Genomic DNA, 22,755 nt, shown 5'->3' on the forward strand with positions numbered 1-22,755 from the left:
AACGTTGGCGATCCTACTTGCTTGGTAGACGGTTCATAATTCGGACTGACCATCAAAGTCTGAAGTTCTTATTGGATCAATCAGTTCTATCCCCGGAACAACAACGCTGGATATCCAAGCTACTGGGGTACGACTACAAAATTAAATACAAAGCAGGGGCTGCTAACCGGGTGGCGGACGCCCTCTCACGGCACCCACAATCATTTAAGTTACTAGTATCTTCCCCAACTTCTCCACTCCTGGATCTACTACGAAAAGAAGCCCAATCCCATAAGGAGTTACAGTAGTTGAAGGCCCAAGTATTGGCAAATCGCTCACTACACCTCAGGTACACCATTAAGAATGATCTACTCTTCTTCAAAGGACGCCTGGAAATTCCGGCAGCTTCTGCTCATCTCAGGAAGTTCCTGGAATTATTCCATGCCTCGCCCACAGGTGGCCACTCCGACATCCTACGAACACAAAAGCACATCGCCACACAATTCCATTGGAAAGTTATGCGTACATCTATCTAGAACTTCATAGCCAGGTGTGCAGTATGCCAACAAAACAAGTCGGCCACTACAACACCAGCAGGCCTCTTGCAACCACTCCCAATAACAACCCAAGTCTAGGATGATATATCAATGGATTTCATCACGGGATTGCCCGTTTCTACTGGCAAAACAGTTTTTTTTTTGTGGTAGTGGATAGACTGACGAAATACAGTCATTTCCTACCTCTATCACACCCATTTACAGCAGCCACAGTTGCTGAATTGTTCCTCCGGAAAATTGTGCGCCTACACGGGCTCCCCAGCTCAATTGTATCAGACAGGGACCCTATTTTTATGAGTTGTTTCTAGGCTGATCTTTTCCGCCTACACGGGGTTAAACTGTTCAAGTCAACTAGCTACCACCCCCAATCTGATGGATAGACAGAGGCAGTTAACAAGAGTCTTGAAACATATCTGAGGTGCTTCGTGGGAGATCGACCAAGACAATGGGTGAAGTGGATCCACTGGGCCAAATGGTGGTACAACACCACTTTCCATAGTGCCGCGAGGATGACACCCTTCAGAGCTTTATATGGTTGGGACCCTCCCCCTCTACTTCCTTATGAAAAAGGAACCACCACAGTAGTGGCCATTGAAGAACAGCTAACGCAACGAGATGAGGTGCTAAGGGAACTGAGACAACATCTCTTACAGGCACAGCAATCGATGAAGCACACCTATGATAAACACCACAAGAATGTCCAATATGAAGTAGGTGATTGGGTGTTTCTCATATTACAACCTTTTAGACAGATTTCAGTTGCAAGCTGACAGTGGAACAAACTTAGCTCGCACTATTTTGGACAATTTAAAATCCTGGAGAGAATAGGATCAGTGGCCTACAAGCTGGACCTTCTGGCAACATCAAAACTGCACCCTGTATTCCATATCTCCTTACTGAAGAAGGGCCGAAGTCAGGAGTCATTACAAGTGTGACCCTTCCCGCATTTTCAGAAGAAGGACAAGTGTAGACTGAGCCAGCCCGCATCATTGAGTTCAGATGGGTGCGTCGGGGTGGCAGAGTCATACCAGAGGCATCAATTGTTTGGTCTAACCTTCCGGAAGAGGATGCAACCTGGGAATCCTACTTAGATCTACAATCAAATTTTCCCACGTTAGACCTTGAGGGCAAGGCCGCTCTAAAGGAAAGGGGGGTTGTTAAGACTGCTAGAACAAATCAACAAAAAGCAATTAATCAATTTTACAAGAGGAGGCCACATCAGCACAACTAACCATCCACTTGCAACAGTTGTAACAGAAAGACAATCAAGATTGTAAAACAGTATAAGTAGTAGAGCAGAAGAGGAATAAGACATTGATTCTTTCAGCATTAAACTCTCTCTCTCTGTCTCTTTCCAAGAATTCAGGAAGTTGTCCCCTCAAAGAGCCCTGAGTTAGGCAAGTTTCTAACAGGAAGCCATTGACAGGATACTTGCATACCTAAAGAAGCATCCGGGCAGAGGAATTCTATTCTCAGATCATGAGAATTTGAAACTGGAGTCCTAATTCCTAAAATAATGCAAATTGAACAGGTTGTTTATATGACAGGAGATCCACATCAAGGGTATGCACCTTTGTAGGAAGAAATCTGGTTTCATGAAAGAGTAAAAAGCAATCAGAAGTCGCTAGGTCAAGTGTAGAGGCCTGTTAGTGAAGGGGTATTTCGGTCTTTGTACCTGTTGAGAGTGCTGATATGTACTATTATGTTAGTTCAAGTGCCTCTTACTTAAATAAGGGTACTTATGTCTTTTCCAGTCACATTAATAATATAATAACAGGTCTGGCCGAAACTAGGTTGATTTTTTCCTAATTTTCGAACCAAACCTTTTCTCTTCTCCTTCCTCTTTCTTCCTTCTTCTTTCTTCTCTTCCTTCTTGCTGTTTACTTTACAGCTAACAAACAAAACAGATTTCTAGGGCAGGCTGAACTTTAACAAGGCCGAATATAGATGTATGGCCCACGGTTTTTCAGAATTACTTTGGGTTAGATCCTTGCTAAGTGAGATTGGGATAGATGCAGAGGAGCCCATGATGTTATATTGTGACAACCAAGCTGCAACCAATATTGCTCACAATCCAGTTCAGCATGACAGGATAAAACACATTGAGGTTGATAGGTACTTCATAAGAGAAAGGGTGACAACCGGAGAAGTCCGATTGCCTTATATCTCCTCTAACTTACAATTAGCTGATGTCTTCACCAAAGGGGTGACAAACAACAAGCTTGAACATAACCTACGCAAGTTTGGCAATGTGTGGCATTTACTCCCAACTTGATGGGGAATGTTGAGGATTTTGTGCAGATTTGTTGTTTTTGTTTATTATTTGTTTAGATAGGAAGTGGTGACCACAACACAGTTGGGACCATTTGGAGTGATGTTTTTAAATTTTTTATGCAGTTTTATGTGTTAGTCACCCTATAAGGGCATATTAGTCATTGTACTTATTTTTTAATTAAAGTATAAATACCAATGGGAGAGGGCGGCCAGATCTGATTTCTCTCTCATTATTTTCTCTATTCTTTCTCTTCTTCTTCTCTCTTCTCACAAAATCTCTTCTTTTCTTCATCTTTTTCTACAGTTTTTTATTTCTGCAGATTTCTACTCAAAGCTATAGCACAGTTTAAGGATTATAAACTAGATAGTTTACAGTTGAACTATTGAACCACGAAGTGACAGCTCCAGCAGTTCAACATCCATATTGATTTGAAAAACATTTGTTCAACCATAACTGTTGGCATGATGTAGGCATCAAGAGTTTTATAGACCCATAATTATGGCATAAATAGCATAAAAGCAGAAATTTTACACAAACAGATTTTTCAGATAATGCTGAAAAAAAAACGGGTTTTCAGATAAACAAATAGATCAGAAGCATAGTTCCATAGCTCCTACCTAGGAGAATTTCCAAGACAGGAATCAACTGAATCAGATTAGCTTAACTGTGCAGTGCCATTGTTCATATTTTTTTCCTCATCTATTCTAGAAAGAAGTGATAAATGCAAAGACTAAACCTAGAATTCCACCGGAAATAATAAATAAATAAGCAAACAAGTACCTGCCAATTTTTGCACATGGCTATAATCCTGTCAAAATCTGTATTTATAGCACGTAGAAAGTGATCAGAGGGGCTTTGCATTATTGGGCAAGGAAATCCAGCATTTGAGAAGTGCTGCATGAACAAAATGGTAACAAGTTTGTTTCTTCCAAACACAAATAAAAAATTAACAGGCGATCTGTTGGGGTCCCCCAAAGGACATCATAAAACAAGAACTCAAAAAATGAAACCAAATGCAAGGAAGTGCAAATCTGAGATAAAAGGCAATGTATCAGATCAACATAAAGTTACCTGCAAACATGCTAGTGTTTCTCCAAAAAACAGTGTATTTCCATTTGAAAGCAGACAAATCCGATCAAATAGGCCAAATACTTCTGTGCTGCTTTGATACATAGTGAAAATAAGTGTGCAGCCCGTGCTTGCAAGTTTCTTCAAAGTTACCATCAACAGAAGTGCAGACACACTGCATGTAAGAAATATTATAGTTAAACTAAAAATGATAACCGAAAAGGCAAATATATACCACTTTACTATTATAGATAGAATGTGGACAACCAACAACCACATCCTCCAGATGGTGACATTGTATAGCAACAATCAGTATTAGGCATGGCAAATATGCAAGGGATGGGACTCTCAAACAAACTCACTAACTCAGCTGGACCAGTCCAGGATTTAAATGGAAAATAAGAGGAAGATTCCATGGAAATGAAAAGAAAAATACATAAATAAAAAAGAGGTGACAAATTACATTAGATTGCCAATGGTAACCTACATTTAGATCAAATTATAGGTCCTACCCTTCACAAACTATCATCTACCAGATGATCCTTCAATTTCCTTGACAGAGTCTAACTAAACAAACATTTACATGGGTAAGAAAGTTGATGAAACCTGTCAAGATGATAAAGAGGTTCATCTATAAATAAGATCTGTGGTCTCATCACAAGCTCCCTGGCAATGCTGACACGCCTTCTCTCACCACTAGGGAGGCCCTTCATATAGCAGTGGCCACCAATCAGTTTATTTGCATAATCACCCAAAGACATAGCAATAATTGCATCCTCTACGACACTCTTTTTCTGGGAGAAGCATCCAGGAAGTTGGAGAAGCGCTGAGTAGTATAACATCTCACGGACAGTTAGAGATCCAATCAGTGTGGTTTTCCTCTCCACATAACCCTACAAATCGAAAAGAGATTCCATGTGAACACCTCTGCCCCTGTAACAATCCTCCTTTTATTAAAAAACATAAACTAATTAATAATTAAAAAGATAATTAATGTAATGGTATTTTTCTTGAAAAAGTAATATATTGTATAATTGTACTATGAACAGAACTACAGAAGAGATTACAATCCAGTGCCACATACAGCCAATACCACGGATTATTATGATAATATAATACTATTGCTATTATTATTGTTATTATTTGTTTTATCCTTGTTGGAATATGTTGCTGGGGTGCTGTAATTATTAGATCTTATATTAGGCTATGCCGCCAGGGGCACCTCTGTAATTTTATCTTCTTTTATTGTTTTAACCTGTCCCCCATTATAAATAATAAACAGGGCGCCCAGCCCAATCTTTTGGCCCCCTTCTAAAGACTTTCTTCCCGGTGAACCTCACGGTCCTCACCAGGAAAGAAACAAATTCCACACAGACTGAGAGTAAAGCATCTGGAACACATTCTGATGTTTGAACTCAGGGACTACAGATAACCATGAGATCAGTTTGCTCACAGCAAGCTGGACTAGTTCATCTGAACTTTTTACTTTGTTACAGAAATTTTGGTTAATTCTTTAAGACCATATAGACACTAAAACAACCGCAGGAATGGTTTTCCAGATCAGCTTCCCTTTCTTCTTCAGACCAGGCAGCCTCCAGCAACATAATAGTTCTTTCTTTATATATACACACACACACACACACACACACACACACTAAATATATATATATATATATATAAATATATATACTTAAAATATATAGACGCTGATGTGGCACGACCTGACCTGTTCGACCCGGACGGTCCAACCGTTGACCCACAACCTGGAGTCAGAAACAGTTTAGCCTCCGAGTCGGTTTTTAAAACACTGATCTATACTATTACAAGGCAGATACTTGCCTTGGCTTTGGTGCAAATCATAAAAGTTAAATTTGAGTGCATAATGTCAATTTATATCTTTTACCCTTTACTTGCACACATGCATGGCACATGCCCTTACACTAGTATTGTATAAGTGGAAATTTTTTATTGGTTTAGGTATAGATATGGTAGATATGACTTAAAAATAGGGTAGAACAAAGTTTGTAAAAAATAGAAATAACCCTACGAGTTATAATTCATGATTCCATTTGATTCAATTTTCTCTACAATTTACGATGCGATTATGATTTTCAGATCATTGGCCACCGCCATAGACACACACATGAGACGTGCTACAATCTTGTTGGGAAGCCTAAGTGGGCAACTAAGAACCAAGAATCAAATAAGGGGCAAGGACAGAAGAAGTACAGTGCAGCAAATGTGATAGCACACATGCCCTTACACTAGTATTGTATAAGTGGAAATTTTTTATTGGTTTAGGTATAGATATGGTAGATATGACTTAAAAATAGGGTAGAACAAAGTTTGTAAAAAATAGAAATAACCCTATGAGTTATAATTCATGATTCCATTTGATTCAATTTTCTCTACAATTTACGATGCGATTATGATTTTCAGATCATTGGCCACCGCCATAGACACACACATGAGACGTGCTACAATCTTGTTGGGAAGCCTAAGTGGGCAACTAAGAACCAAGAATCAAATAAGGGGCAAGGACAGAAGAAGTACAGTGCAGCAAATGTGATAGCAAGTGATTCTCAGACTAGCAGTGTGACTGCTAGGAACACCCAAGAGCATCAGATCAGTTTTAACCTAAAGAAGATCTCATTAGCTCACTTTGCAATCACCTAGAATCCTATGGTAGGGCATTGTGTCAGATGGTAGTACGACTGGTACTCCCTCCACCTCATTTGTATCTACAACAGATGCAACCTCTGCTTTCCATGTATCCACTCTTGCCTCTGGTTTTCCAATGGATCATTGACTCAAGAAGCACAACCACATGAAAGTGGAGGTGTATGCAGATGCAGACTAGGCAGGTGCTATGGATGAAAGGAAATCGACCAGTGAGTATTGTACTTTCATAGGCAGAAACCTACTGACATGGAAGAGCAAAAAGCAAAGTGTAGTTGCACGGTCAAGTTTTGAAACTAAATATAGGGCCATGGAACATGGGGTTGCTGAGGTGCTTTGGATAAAAAATCTATTAGGGGAGTTGGGGTTTCATGTTGGCAATCCTATCTCCCTCTACTATGACAACAAGCAACCATAAACATTGCAACTAATCCTGTCCTCCAGGATAGGACAAATCATATCGAGGTGGGCAAGCATTTTACAAAGGAAAAGCTCGAAAGGGATGAAGCATGCACTCCTTATGTTAGTTCAAAGGAGCAACTTCCTTCTCTTCTCTTTTCTTCTTTGATTCTAAGTGGAAAACAGATATATAAGTTACCATAGTAGTTACAATGATGAGCCATAATGGCACCAAGACCTAAGAGGAGTCTGGTGCAACTTGACGAAAATGAAAAGCAAAGTTTCAACTTTTAAATTATGCTAAGATTTAGTATTTTATTCCTATTCTAAGCCATATACAAATGTTTAGAAGTAGTTACTAGGTCAAAATACAAAATCTTGACTAAGACTGAATTTATGTTGGAACTAAGAATTAAATCTTTGCTAAAAGATGTAGAGGAAGGCTCCAAAGTAGCTGATTGGGAAATTTGTGTAGTATGATTAAGGGATAATGATAGAATTTTATTAAGCAAAAGATAATAATAAACCTTATAGTATAGGAAAAAAGGAGGGCAAAGAACAAATGAAAAAAAAAAAAACAAAACAAAACAAGAGAGCTTTGCAATAGAATATAGCTGTCACTACACAATTAGCAATTCTTCTCTCTCCAGCCCAGTCCTACCCAAAGCATCAGCTAAATATCACAATTCATTGGGATCCATCTAAGGAGCCATTTGATAACAGCTGAAGTGGCTAAACTCAAATGAATTTCTTTTTATTGAGCAAAAAGGTAAAGTATGAATTCTGTTTTTTTATTTTTTATCAATAACTGAAATGAATTCATTAAAACGGGAGTTTTTTTTGATATATGAGTAAGATTTTATTAAACCAGCAAATAAGAGTTACATGCAACCCATGGAAAGGCACGAGATGCAACCTTTCCTTTAAAACTAGTTATAGAATTATTATAAGTACAAAAGAAATTACATAGAAGCCCAAAATAAAGTAGCTCGAAGAACCCTCTGTTTTGCAGCTGAATCAGCCATTGAGTTTGCTGATCTACCTACCCATTGAACTCTGATTGTCATATTCCTTGTTAGCCATTGAACCTTTTTGAGAAGATCTCTAAAACCCCATATCACAGTGTCCAGATCCTTCAGAAAACCCACTATCACCTGGGAATCCCCTTCAATAATCAGATGCTCTATGCCTAGCTGATTTGCTAGCTGGATTCCTTGTACAGCATCAAGTAATTCGGCCCTTAAAGAGTCTCCCACACCCACAGGACCCGAGTACAAAGATATAATGCTACTATCTTAGTTTCTCACCACTCCTCCTATGTCTAAAGGTCCTAGATTTCCTCAGCTACTTCCATCAAAGTTTAGCTTAATAAACTCCTTCCCTAGTGGCATCCATTCAACCACATGTCTGTCCTTCCTCGGCTACTTCCATCAAGCTTAATAAACCCCTCGCCTAGTGGCATCCATTCAACCACATGTTTGTCCTTCCTGGTAGAAGTATTATCCACTGCTAACCAGCTTCTCCATATGTCATCAAAAGAGTATGCATCAAAGAGCTTTAGAGTTTTCAGCCACTGAATTGCCCTTGTCAGAATACATTCTTTAACTTCCGAGAAGCTCCTTTCTTTTTCACAAAAAATTCCGTTCCTTTCTTCCCAAACTGTCCACAACAAAGCTGCTCTTATGCACTTCCACAAAATTCTCCCTCTCTTTGTGTGCCATTAAAAGATAGAGGGATTAAACAGCAAGCTAGTATCAAATGGCAGGTTCTACCTACACTCAAACAACATAAAACTCCAATTCCATAAAGCTGTAGCAAAGGAGCAAGAGATCAGTAAGTGGTGATTGTCTTCATTCTGAGATTTACAAAGAACACACCAATTAGGGGATAAGCACCATTTTGGTCTCCTCTTTTGCAGGTTTTCAAATAAACAATAGGAATACAACAAGGAGAGATAAACTCTCTTAACTCTTTCAAAAGAGAAAAAAGACTACAATACAGCTCAAAACAGTTGATTTATTCCCACCCCTTGTTTGGCCAACGTATTAGCAAAGGAGTTAGCATTCCTTTTCACCCATTGTATACAGACCTCCAAGTCTTGTAACAGCTTACTAAGTTTCCTTCTCTCATAGATGTAACCCCCACTAACCAGTATCCTCCTCCTTTAGCAACCAATTTTCAATCAACTTACTAATATTCAGTTCGTAGCTTTTTGTTCTCCTTCCAAGGCAGCAAATATTTTAGTCCTCAATAAGTTGCCTATACCAATAGGACCTGAAAATAGCACAATAACCCTTAACTCCTCATTCTTGAATACTCCTCCAATGCCTAAAGGACCTAGATTTCCTTCACTACTGACATCAAAGTTTAATTTTATGAAACCAAACAAGCCTAGTTACAGCCTTACAAGAAGACGAGCTAGTAATTTCAAACCAATTCCTCATCAAGTCACCAGCATGAAAGTCCTCAAAGAGTTTCAAGGACTTCACCCAATGCACCACTCTAATTGTAATGATTTCAATTAATGCATTATTGTTTCCTTCAACCCCTGAGAAGTTTCTTTGGTTCATTTTTTCCCAAATTGTCCAACAAACAGCTGCCCTTGTACACCTTCAAAGAATCCTCTCCCTCTTCTTCCAACTAACAAAGTTAAGCAAACAAGTTTTGTACATTTGGTGGGGGTTCCACCTACACCCAAACAAAGAGCGAAATCATTTCCAAATTGAAAAAGAGAAGGGGCAGGAGATTAATAAGTGATAGCAGGACTCATCCTTGGCTTTGTAGAGAAAACACCAGTGCGGGGATATGGACCAATTGGTCTCTTTCTCTGGAATAAGTCACAAGTGTTAATTCTTTCCATAAACAATTCCCAGTAAAAAGCTCCTACCCTAGGTGGAATAGGTTCACTCCACACCTCTTTAACAAGAAAAGGAACTCCAAGTCTATCACCCGATTAAGTTAAGGAATTAAAGAAGGACACACAAGAGAAAGAATATGAGGAAGAAAGAGTCCAAATCCAACTATCACTTCTTCTTTTTTATGAGTATCCAACTATCTCTCCTTGCATAACTTACAACCACTCTCTCAAAGCTTTGGAGAAAAGACAAAACATCAAATATTTCAGGCTTGTGGAGACCTCTTCTAAAGCCCGGATCCCACTCAAGACCAGACCTTGAGTTGGACTGAACCAAGAACGAGGAGATAGGCTCATCCCTACGATTTGACAGGGAAAAAAGAGATGGACATTAGTCCTTTAAGGGAGAGTTGAAACACTAGATCATGCATGCAGGGTTAAGGTAAAGTATCAATTCCATTAATCAGACAGTGAGATGCCATACAAAATGTAGTCAGCATAAACTTAGTGACCAGTATACCCTATTCAAGAAAATAAAACCTCAAAATTTGTTTTGTTAATTAGATCAATATAAGATTTTCAATTCACATATACATGGATATCATCCAAATAACAAGTTTTAATGTGATCCTTTTCTATTTAAATTCATTCTTTTCTCAAGTTCATCATCAATTTATCATAGATAACTCTTTCCTTATTTTCCTTTATGAAATATATTTGAAATTATGCATGGTTTAATTAAAGTAGTCAATTTTTAATATCTTAAACTCTTTTAAAAAGATAAACTATAGTAGCATAAGAAGCATATTCATATGTAAATAATAACTATAATTAAAATAATTGATCAAAAAATATTTATAACCAAAATATCAACTAATGGTACTAGAGTATAATCTATGATGATACAATAACGTTTCAAACACTTAAAATTGTTATTGGTGGAGGAAGAAACCACCTTGAAATGGTACAATCATTTCAAACATCACTTTTATCACTTTATAATGATACAATAATTTAATAGACTGTCTTTTTATAATTTCAAAAAATAGCAAATAATTTATCTTTAAAAAAAATATTTTCATATTAATATTTACAATGTTACAAAAAAAATCACAATAAATCTACATGAAACTTCTGATATTTTTTACATAATTTTTGTTGTTAAGTGATTGACATTTCCACCAAAATCATCATTCTAAACCTTGAATATAAGGACCCAGAGAAGAGCTTCTAGTTTCTACCTTACACATTTCCTGCTCCAATTCGACCCAAAACCCATAATAATCTTACCTCTACAGTCCCTAAAAGCTCTCCTTATACTTAAGGACTAAGGATTTTAATAGAATACCAATCAAAATTTAGGTTCACTACTCCCTACATGAGAAGTACCACAACAAAGAGCCTATCTTTGAGTTAACAAAGAAGTTGAAGAACTTCTTAGCAATAACCAGATAAATCAATAAGACTCTCCCTTGTGACACATGAAACAACTTAGCAAGAAGGGCGAAAGTTAGCTTGTAGAGAAATTAGTACTAAGATACTCCAAAGTTTAGCATCACCCAAGGAAGTTATCCCCCAAGGAAGGTCATAGGCATGATCATGGTTTAAAGTATCGACACACCCCGATATGCCAGTAGGGGTGTATCAATTCTTTTTACCCAGCACTTTTTTTAGTTTTATTTTCAAATTTTCAGTTTAATATATGCTTTAATATTGCTTAATATAAAAACATTGGTTTCCCGAAAACACCTTTAAATAGGTGTATTGGAAATCCAAAGATATGATACAATATGCCCAATACGGGGCATATCGTATCAATACTTTGACCTTGGGCATGATTAGTTCATGGCTACATTCACAAGGAGTTGAAGGCAATTGGCATGATGGTTTCACAACTACATATATGGAAGGATTTCAAGGAAATGCCTCCTTATTTTATTTCTGAAACCTGTTGCACAAATTATAGATACTATTTTATTTGTACCTTGGGATCTTAATGTAGGTCCTATTGTATAACACTTCTTGTACGCATGCAACACGTACTATTCCTCATAATTTCTTGATGATAATTCAATTATAGATTACCATTTACACACAGAAACCAAACTTTTCTCTCTCTTGTGGAATTCCAAAAAGGTTGTCAGGAGGTCTTGAATCTCAAAACTCTTAAAAGAAGGCATCATGTAAACAACAGGCCCTGGTAGCCTATCACTATTCATTTTAAAAATAGCTTCTTTCATTTCCCCCTTAAATCCCCTGATAAGCAACAGTGAACGGCATTTATTAAGAGTAATAAGTGGTAAAGCCTCAGAATTCCAGAAAACTTGAAGTGGAGGAGATCAGAACAGGCCAAGGCTGATACGAAACAGATAATTGGTCCATCCTAGAGGTAAACATTAGTCCCTGATCAAGGTGCCTCCGTACCAGCTCATCTCCATTGGCTGCATTCCTAGCTAGAGAATCTGCCATATGGTCAATATCATTTGCAGATCCGGGTACCCAGCTGAACAAGAAGTTCATATTGGTGCATAAATGTTTTGCCTCACTAATCAGGAATTTAGGGGACCATGGGCCTCTCACATTATCTATGATCCAGCATATTACTACTTGACAGTCACCCTCCACAATTAAGCCATTCTAATTCAAAGGGTAGGCTAGCTTTCAGACTTGGAGCGAGGCAAGAACAAGAAGATACCTAGACCTACCAAACCTCAGTAACTTAACAGTGTAGTTCCATCATCCATGATACCTCCTAGAAAAGGTTTTTTGACTGTGTCCAAACAATGAAACTACTAAAACTAGATAAGAAATGCATTACTAATTCCCTTCATGGCATTACACCATATTTTTGCTTATTATCAATTACGTATCAAAATCTTTTCATGCGATGGAAAAATCTCAGGCTGATAAGAGCAAAAATATGGGTTCAAGTCTGAGAACAGCCACTTTGGTTTGTGCGGAAAGTGTCAAAGATTGTGTGTGTGTGGGTGGGTGGGTGGGGGGGGGCATCTGTAAACACACCGGATTCATTTCTAAGAACCATATTGATACACAGATAAAGAGGGCAACAAAGTTCATAGAGTGAAGGAAGAACCACAAAGAAAATGTGGACAAAATCAACCACAGATAACATGATTGAAAGCAAGAACTTACATAAGACTACTGGTCAAAAAACAAATAACTTACATAGGATCCATACGGCAAGCAGGATTTTGCCCCATTTACAAACACTTCACCATATACTTTAGCTGGCTCATGCAATCTACCTAAAACGATAATGAGACAAACAACATTTCAGTTTTAAAGCTTTAAAAAAACCATCAAAATCAAAGATTGAAATACTTGAGTAAAATATAGTATAGTCAAATGAAAATAACCTGCAATTGCCCCTAGCATTGTGGACTTCCCAGATTTGGCTGGCCCCATGATCACTGTAAGTGTTCCTGGCAAAGCATAACCACTTGAGCTCTTCACGACCTTATCAGAATATTTCCTCTTTCCCTTGATTGTGACTGTCAAGTCCTTCCAAACAACTGAAGCTCCCGCAATCTTTCTTGCAACAACTGATCCATCAGGCAGTGGGGGGGATGGCAGTGAACCACTATTAAGCTTTGAGAGAAAGGGGGATGCCGTCGTTGCAGCGTTGATTGAGTCACCTCCTTCTTCCACTCTTAAATCAACTTCTGTGTCATCCCACTCAGGCGAATCCTCAAATGAAATGGGTTGTCTTATAGATCCAGGTTTCCGCAAGTAGAAAAAGTTGCTTGAGGGCACCCTACTTGTAGGACTACTAGCAGACGAAGAGGAAGACCTGTAGTGATCAGATTGTGACTGAATTTCGTCCATTCTCATCCCAGAATCCTAATGACCCAAACACAGAAATTTCCCAGGAAAAAAAAAAGAATAATAACTAGCGTTGTACTACAAGACTAGTGCAACCCAACATAGATTAAATCCTTCCCCACCATCCAGACTAAAGAACTCTATAGCAAAGCTAATTTAGCTCTTCACTTCCAAACTTTCCGGCTTTGGAGACTACAAGCTAGTAGAACAACCATATGAACCTGCAGCAACAGAATAAAAAGGAATTAAAACATCAATCAATATAACAATTAAACTATCTCGTCCCTTTATGCAGCTCGTATCGTTTACTCTGGAACTTGCTCCATTCCAGTGGGAAAACCCTTAAACCCAGACGACCCACAAAAGTATGAAACCATTGGAACCCCTTAATGCCTTAACTCACCTAACGAAGAACACTTTCATCCGCATTTCTGATATGAAGAACATATTTAACAATACCCAATTCATTTCTCTCAAAAATAAACCAAAAACCCTAAAACCATACAAAACAAATATCCAATAAAAAGAAAGAAAAGCTGACGTCCAAATGCAGCTTCAATGTTACTGAAAAGCATTTCTTCTCTAAAGCTGAAAAAAAAAAAGAGAGAAGACAAATGCAGAAGAGCACTCTAATATAAAAACAGAGAGAGCGAAAGAGGATACCTGGACGCTGGATCTGATGAGTAGGAGGTGAGCTGAGTGTCACTTTCTGGGTCCTCCACGCTAATTAATTCTGAGAGAGAGCTAGAGTGAGACTGTAATGAGTGTTTGTGCTTTTTTAAGGAATCTTTTGACCCGTTTTTTCCTGTTTTACGTTGTTTGTTTTTTCTTTCTCTCATCCTTCTTTTCTTTTTGTTTCCATCCTGTAGCGAGGAAATGGAATCAGAATCTACACTCCTGCGAAACAAAAGCATCAGATTGGAATCTTCTATTCTGCAGCTCTAGAACTCGAAGTTATATAAAAGGAAAGTATTCCAATCCAACGGTTTCTTAATATGCTCTAACAGTTAGGTGGAGCCAACGTTGTTTTGTTTGGTCGGGGAAAGTGTGGCAGGGCCAGCGTTCATTCCACTTTGTTCCTGAACCCTGGGCCCACCTTGTAAAATAAAACAAGTATTAAGTATAGTAGAAGCTTCTCAACTCTCAAGTAGCTGTTATTTTAATTAAAAAATATTTTTTTGTTATTTTAATTAAACAATACTCCCAGATACATATGCACTACATGTGTGAATATTTTAATTTTTAAAAGTAATCCCTTAGGTTATTGACAATTTTTTAAACCTCCGGCCCAGAGGTTGAACCACTTTTTCCTCTGGCTCAACAGGCCAATGGTTCAAATGTTTTGAGTCCTAAGCCGTGACATAATCATAACACCAAAATTTTCAAAGAAATGAAAATAATACAAAAATTCATGACTGTTAGGTGGGTTAGATGATTCAATGGTCAAACCATTTAGGTTAATAGGTCATTGACCAACAATAAAATGGTTTTTATCTAGTATGGCATTTCAGAGGTTAACACCAAGTTTTCAATCCGGCGTTGACCTAGGCAAATGAACCATTCAAACTGTTACCAATACCATTTCTGGTTCAATATTTAGTTCAAAACCGTTGATTTGGTCTGAAACTTATGGTTTAGGTGGTTTAACTATTGATCCATTTGATCCAATTAATGAATTGCAAGTCATATAATGCATATTATATAAAAAAACTTAATGAGGCCATAATTTTACACTTGATTGTTGGATTAGGGTGATTTTTTTTTTTTTTTTGTATTGTTTTTGCAAGGGATCAAGGTGCCTTGACCCACTATTTCTATCAAAAAAATGTTTGACCGCCTCAAGCCTTAATCTTTAGGGAAAAATTCGGGTATAGTGCCACTTTAGTCCCTGAACTTTAAAATGTGATAATTCAGTACCTGAACTTTCAAAATGTTCCAATCGAGTACATGTCGTTAAGTGACATATGAAAAGATACAAATGTCCTTTGGATGTCATGTAATTTTCTTTCAAAAAAATTTATCTTTAGCCATATCCCTAAAGACTTGGGGGCATGATAAAGCCTTTCCAGAGTAAAGTTGGGGCAAAATTACTTGAATTGTAGCATTTCCAATTGATGAGGGCGGATTTTGCCCTCCAATAATGTTGTGACACATGGCATCTTGGTACAGCTAGATGTACATAGACGCCACCTAAGCAGTGACTTGGAGTCCCAGATCGTGGTTTCTCTTTGCCCCGACCTAGCAACATTCATTTGCTGCCAACTTGGCGACCTCGACCACAACTTAGGCTGACTAGGAGCACCTCGTTTAGGGTCGACCTGTAGCACATCGTCGCTAGCCGATATGACCTCGATGCGAGGAGCGACCTCCCTCGAGAGCTTGTCGACCTAACTGAGGTCCATGAGGCGACCTGCGAGTTGTGTTTGCCGACAAATTTGGTATGCATATCCCAACACTCCCAAGTTTCTCGGAAGTTGGTCTACGTACCGAGTATTCCGGAGGATGGCCAACGTGCGTGGCAGTTACTTTCGGGGATCTCAGACTAGTTAGGCGACCTCTCAAAAATCTCAGATGCCGTGCATGAAGCCCACACCAAACAAAGTCTATATAAAGGCACCAACCCCAATGACATGAAAAGGTACGCGCGATTATTTGCTTATTAGCTTTATCTACACTCAAGCTTTCAGCTCGCAACCAAGACAACACAATACTGACTTAAGCATTAGAGCGACCTCGCCGGGCTAGACACCATGGGTCCTCTAACATTGATTCCTTGTAGGTTTTTTTGAAGAGCTACATAGCTCAACACCCAATCTACCCCCCAGCTTGGCCTAATCAACTTGACATCCAAATCCTCATCCAACAAAAATCCTCCACTTCGACCTCTGAATCATCGACCACCTGAAAATAATCCAAACAAGAGGGTGCTATAAAAAAAAAGGGCATCGTCACCAATGGCTTCCTCTACTTGAGAATGTAGATTGTGTGGGGCAGTGTTGAGGACAACAATTTTAACAGCTGCACGGCCTTCATATTCCCTTTGACAACCAGGAGCCCTAAAATTTCATTTACAGTCCCGTCTTCAAAACCAGAATACATCCATTTTCCATCAAACTGGAATCCCACTACCCATTAATAGTATGCGAGTCATAACTCATCACCGGTTGAGGGAATGTGAGGGTTTCCAATAACAGCCATGTATTACTTATTTGGGATTATTTCGAGACGATTAACTTGAGAATCTGGGTATTGAAGAGTCTATAGCACCGTCCACTCTATGCCTCCAAAAACCGAATTGTGTGATCATAGCCAGCTGTTACAAGGATCACCGAAGATTAGCTCATTTTTTTTTATGAAAATTAAATAAAGAAAAGAATATTATAAAGTGTAAGACATGTTCGTAAATAATCAGATAAATAGTGATACAACCATTTCAACTCCTATTTCTTTATTGAAATTAAATGGGAAAGGCAAACAATGAAACCAGTTTTAACGCCTTTTATTTTAAGAGTTGTGCACATAGTTTTCATGTGGGAACTACCAACAACCTTGTATGTTTATTTGTTTTCAGTTGCGAGAAATGATTATCATGGTGGTGGACCTGGTGGTCTGCGCTTACAACATCACTTGGCACTGACAAATCAAATTATTCAAAACAGAAAACATTAGAGTCCGGGAGAAGTACGACAGAGGGTACCTTGAGACGACTCTACATCTATGTTTGATGTTTATGAGACGACTAAAACTGCATGTACACACCAGTGTTATTTCATGCTTTTATATATTTCAGTCAATCCCACTTGGGATGCTGCTGCTAATTATTTATTGGGATACACAAACGTTAGATTAGTCGTCTTCAAGCAAGTAAGGACAGTTACAGACAGCACCTGCACCTTCAATCTCCTCACTGTCTCTTGGTTTTCGTAGTGAAGGGCGGCTTTGATCTTCTGCACCGTGCAAGATATGAGGTTGAAACAGGTGTAGAGAGAGAGTTCTCAATCCACATGGTGCTTCTCAGCCGGCGGAACTCAACCGGGTTAATTTCCGGTGGGTGGGTTACGAAAGGGTAATGGTTTCAGGGTTTTCAGTTCGAAGTGAATGGAGAAGACTGGGAGAAGAAACCCTTTGAGCAAGAGAGGAATTAACGGGGGAGCCTGAAACGGCGTCAAATTGATTTTGCACGCGTCTCGACACGTGTCGCGTTCTGGTTTTGTGGGACGTTTTTGGGGGGCAAATCCGTAGGGGCATATGCGAACCCCTGAGAGAGCGCGACAACTCCTCGAATTTGAGCTCAGGCATGAAGTGAGCTCTCTCTTCTTAAGTGAAAGTCGCCTTAGAAGATGAAGCCCCCGGATGTCCCCCTCTTCAAACTCTCAGGCAATAAGTTAAAAGATTCACCACTATCACCAAGTATTGTTTCAGTCCGATGGTAGAAGATGATAAAAAAGTGTTTTTTGAATGATACTTTTAACATTTTAAAAGTTTTAAATTGCATATATCATCATATGATACAGATAACTGACTATCAACAACAGCTACTAGATTGATACATTTTAAAAGTTTGAATATTGAATTGTTGTGTTTTAAATTTCAAAAACTAAAATGGCACTAGACCCAAAGTATAAATACTAATTGGAAATTTTTCCTAATTTTTAATATAAAAATTAAACATTAAATAACATATATTATAAATAGAAGTACATATAAATCAGCGACTGACCTGAATGAAAAAACGGCTCGGCGTCTACATTGGTTTTGGATGAACTGGAATCGTAACCGAGTCACCAACTGGTTAAAAACAATAATGTAATTAGAAACACTGAGGAATCTAAGCATGAGCAGAAGAAGCCAAAGCAAAAAAAATAATAATAATAATAATAATAAAAGAAAAGAAAATAAAAATAAGATATACAATCATAAAAAACGAAGTGTTTTGGTATTATGATGTTGCTCATGAAGTTTAGAAGGTTAGTCAATGGATAGAAATCATGTTCGTTTATGCTTGTTTTAACTTTTAAGAAAACACCAATGTGGTCTCCACAATTTTGTATGGTAGTTAAGGCAATTTTAGAAATTTTTACATATGTTACACATTAGAAAATTAAAATATATAAAAAAAAAAGCAAACTACTTTTTCTGCTTTGTCCTTTTTCTTTTTTTTTTCTTCATGGGTCAGAGAATTGTGATTTTAAAACATTTTTAAGTTTAAATTTATGAAAATTGTCGGAAGGGCTGAGAAGAGACCTCTGATCTGCCGCCCTTCAGACTCAATTGGGTTTTCATGGCACATCATGAATGGAGAGAATTTGCATTTGCATCTCACACGCACATCTCAGCGTGTATTGAGAATATCTCCCAAAGTTGTCATTAGAATATATTTCTAATACATATACAGTTGCCATGTGCTGTGGGGCGCCCATGGGACATACTGTGGGGTGCAGATGTAGACTTGAATGAAGAAAGCATTAGGATAAGAGTTTGGATTGTCGCTCCACTGGGCATGCTTTACAAGTGCCCGCCCCATATGCACATTTCAACTTACATGAAAACATCTCCTGTATTTGTAATGGGGATATGTTCCCTATAAATTCACATCTCCGCCCTGTCAGGAGTTGCCCCACAACACCCCACAACACATTCCCTCCTTGTATTGTAAACATCTCAGGTGATAGTACCAGTCTTATTGATATCATCATTGGGAGATATTCCCAATACATGGTGAGGATATGCTATTGGTATTGTGGGGCGGAGATGTGATCTCATTCCCAATACACGATTGGGATGTGTGGTGGGGCGCCCACACCAATTAATAGAATAAGTACTTTCTTAAAACATGCAAGAATGAAACATGTGAAACTATTGGTTTAAACCAATACAGCATTACTACATGGTGGCTCAATTGGTACATTAACCGATTAGTGCGGTTTTCCACCTACCTTGCAAGTTGATAGTATATTGCATTAAAATACCCATAGAAAAAACCAATACTGTATCAAAATTATAGAAAGAGAGAAGCTATGTAAAATGATATTACATCAGCCAATATAGAGACATTATTCTTCTTCTTCTTTTTGGTAAGGGGGTCTTTGTAATAAATTGGGAAGAGCTGAAAATACCTGTTGACAGGCCCGATTATGGGCCATGAACATTTTGCACTGTTTTGGGTTTGGGCTTTGGACTAGGACCATTTAAATTTTAGCAAAAGACTCAATCCAAGTCTGATGCATTAACAGGTCTAATTGAAAACATGTTGATATAATTGATTAACCACTCCTTATAAGAAATAAGAGACATGATAGGGAGCCCCAGCCTAATTATTTATGTTGGGGTCTTAAATTTCTCATCATTAATTGTCCATGAGCCATTCGGATTTCACCAAAATTCCATCTCTCTCAAACTTATTTGTTAAAACATTTTAATAAATAAAATCTCATTTGTACATCTACTAAGAAGGAGTTTAGATCTATTGCAGTCGGTGACCTGTGCGAGCCACTTATGCTATGTTTGGTTTGAACGAAAGAGTAAGGAAAGAAAGGGAAATGCAGGGAAACTTATACAAGATTTGAAAAGGTTTTCTTTCCTTTCCTTTTCCTACTTTTTTCTTCAAAACAAATATAGCCTTAATGAATGCTAGGAGAAGAGTTTTATTTCTTTTGTTTTCCTTATTTCCAAATTTTAAAATACATCAAAACAAGAAGGGGAGAGGGAGCAAAAAATGAAATCTGATTCAGTCCTCACAAGACTGTGTACATAGTTTTTATGATTGTTCATTGAGAATATCTCCGTACTTATATGCATTTTTTTATGGGAAGATATTCTTAATACAAAGCTGCAAAAGCACTGAGAGAAAAGTATGAGCATGATCTTGTGATGACTAAATCCGGTTTCACAAAAAATGAGAGAAAACCTTTTATTTCTTTAACAAAGGTTTTCATTGAGACGATGTGTTAGAGCACTAAGAAAAGACTAGGAATAATTACATCATCCATCGTTCAATTGCACATCAATGCCAGCCCATTACATCTGGAGTCCCATTTATAATCTACGATAGTTGTGGGGATTTAGAGGTACAACTTGGATTGTCCTGAATTAACATTGTGCACTACATTGGGCTCAGGCCTTTGGGTCGAATCATTCAAATGACAAAAGCTCAACTCGAACCCACCAAGTTGCATTCCTACCAAGAATCTGATTCATTTACATTAAAATTTTCTCTTTTCATGAAAGAGTTATCGTTGGTCATACAAAGGTTACATCATTTTCACTTCACAAGAGAGGTCATACCATTCCTCCCACTTCTAGTCATATTATAATATATTGTTCTCATGAAGTGAAATTGGTAATAGTAGCTAATGCTACTTCTAGGATGGACATGGCATATCCGTCTCATCCCAAACCCGCCCCCATTACTTACTTATGGGGCTCCGTGCCCTGTTAGAGCGGGTTCTTTGACCCCTGAGTGGGAGTCAGGGCAGAAATGGTATTTGTTCACTCCGCCCCCACTATATAATATCATGTTACATGATATATAGATATATAATATAATATAATATAATATAATTTTAAGTAGGTTTCAAAAAAATAAAAGAAAATGCAAATAAGCAACTAAGAATGATTGGGGTGAGGCGGGGCAAATTTAGGGATCCCCATCTCAACAGGGATGGGGATGGGGTTGAGGTTTCTAGCCCTTGTGGGGTTCGGGGAAGTTGAGTTTAAGGTCGGGGACAGGGCATGCAAAACCCAACCCTGCCACACCCTATTGCCATTCCGACTTTTAAGGGATCCAAGTCCAATTCTAAAGAGTTTAGACTATCTTTTCGTAAAAGCTTTTCAACTAGTGGTAAACTACTTATTGGGTGACAAAGAAATTTATCGGCCTATTGTATTTACTACTTAGGTACTGTTTGGTGAGTCTTTCTAAGTAGATCTTTCAACAACCCAATAAACCAATAGATAAGAAGATGCATTGAGCTTTTAGGGTTGTCTTTAATGACCAAGACTGTTTAGTAAGCATTATGGTCTACTAGGCTGTTAAAAACATCCGGAAAGACTATTTTCAACATAGAAAGACCAAAAACTTCATTTGAAGCTTCTTGATTTTTGTCTTTTTTCAGTGTATACTCATCTTTGGATCTTTTCGATTTACGTGATACCAAACGGGAAAAGACCAAATTTTTGTCTTTGAGTTTCCCACATACCTAAAGACAAACCAAACACCACCTTAGTTTTTCCTTTGCAGTGGTTATTTCTTTGCTATTACCATTTTGCTTCCTTGTCTTAGCTTTCCTAGCCATTTGGTACTTTCTTTTTCATTTGAGAATCAAAGAAGGCTTTTTCCATTGCACCAAGCAATTAATTGACTCTAATGGTGCTATTGGTCAGACACATGGTCAGAAACATGCCAAAAAATCTCCACTAGAGGTGCTACTGAGTACCCTCCACTCTTGATCTTGGTGATGAACTCTCAAAAAGTTGCAAACCGCTTCTTGTGCATCAGAGAATATCTGAATTAATCTAAGGCTTCACATGGAAAATAGCTTAATTTTCTACTTCTGCACTAGGTGGCATTACAGTGTTGTACTTAAGCTGCAAAAAAGATCAATTTTCAGTGTTGTATATAATAACCCACAATCCCACATGATGCTTATAGTCCTTGGACAGGATTCACCGTTGAAAAATGAAAAGCTACATGGTGGAGTGTTGTAGCTCGCTGGTTGTTGTGGGGGTGGGATCGATCTAGATGTGAATCAGCAGTTGGATAGTTGGGTCCACATTGATATTGTGGAAAACTAGATAATTGCTTACATCCCAAATTAGTCAAATTGGGGCTAATGCTGAATTTATATCTAGCATTTGGGAGGGCTTTCACACAGCAGCTTCTAGCATTGGAGAGTAGGTCCTTACATAGAAAGTAGTGAATAGGGATGCAATTAACTTGGGTTGTATCAGCCCGAACCCAGTCAAATTGGGGCTAATGCTGTATTATTTTTTTATTTAGATAGTTTTATTTTCTGTATTTACTTTTTATTTATTTTTATTTACTTTTATACTATTTTTTATTATTTATAAATAATTTTTTATTTTTATTTATTTATGATATC

The 22,755-nt window shown here is 38.0% G+C and overlaps 1 protein-coding gene across 2 annotated transcripts in view; it reads right to left on the reverse strand.

Moving 5' to 3' along the window:
• The window catches only part of LOC148870881 (ABC transporter G family member 3-like), a 30,463-nt gene extending 16,044 nt beyond the window's left edge, over positions 1-14,419 (reverse strand). The window contains exons 1-6 of one of the 2 annotated variants that reach the window (XM_088973814.1): positions 14,318-14,419; positions 13,189-13,875; positions 12,998-13,077; positions 4,486-4,772; positions 3,883-4,054; positions 3,592-3,705 (exon numbers count right to left, since the gene is read on the reverse strand). In XM_088973814.1, coding sequence (XP_088829940.1) covers positions 3,592-3,705; positions 3,883-4,054; positions 4,486-4,772; positions 12,998-13,077; positions 13,189-13,663 — 1,128 coding nt within the window. In that variant the 5' untranslated portion in view covers positions 13,664-13,875; positions 14,318-14,419. The other variant, XM_088973813.1, reaches the window with a different exon arrangement.
• Positions 14,420-22,755: the final 8,336 nt, after the last annotated feature.

This window comes from Nelumbo lutea, chromosome 2, assembly GCF_056320005.1.
Source record: "Nelumbo lutea isolate HS-2025 chromosome 2, American lotus-T2T, whole genome shotgun sequence".
Lineage (NCBI taxonomy): Eukaryota > Viridiplantae > Streptophyta > Magnoliopsida > Proteales > Nelumbonaceae > Nelumbo > Nelumbo lutea.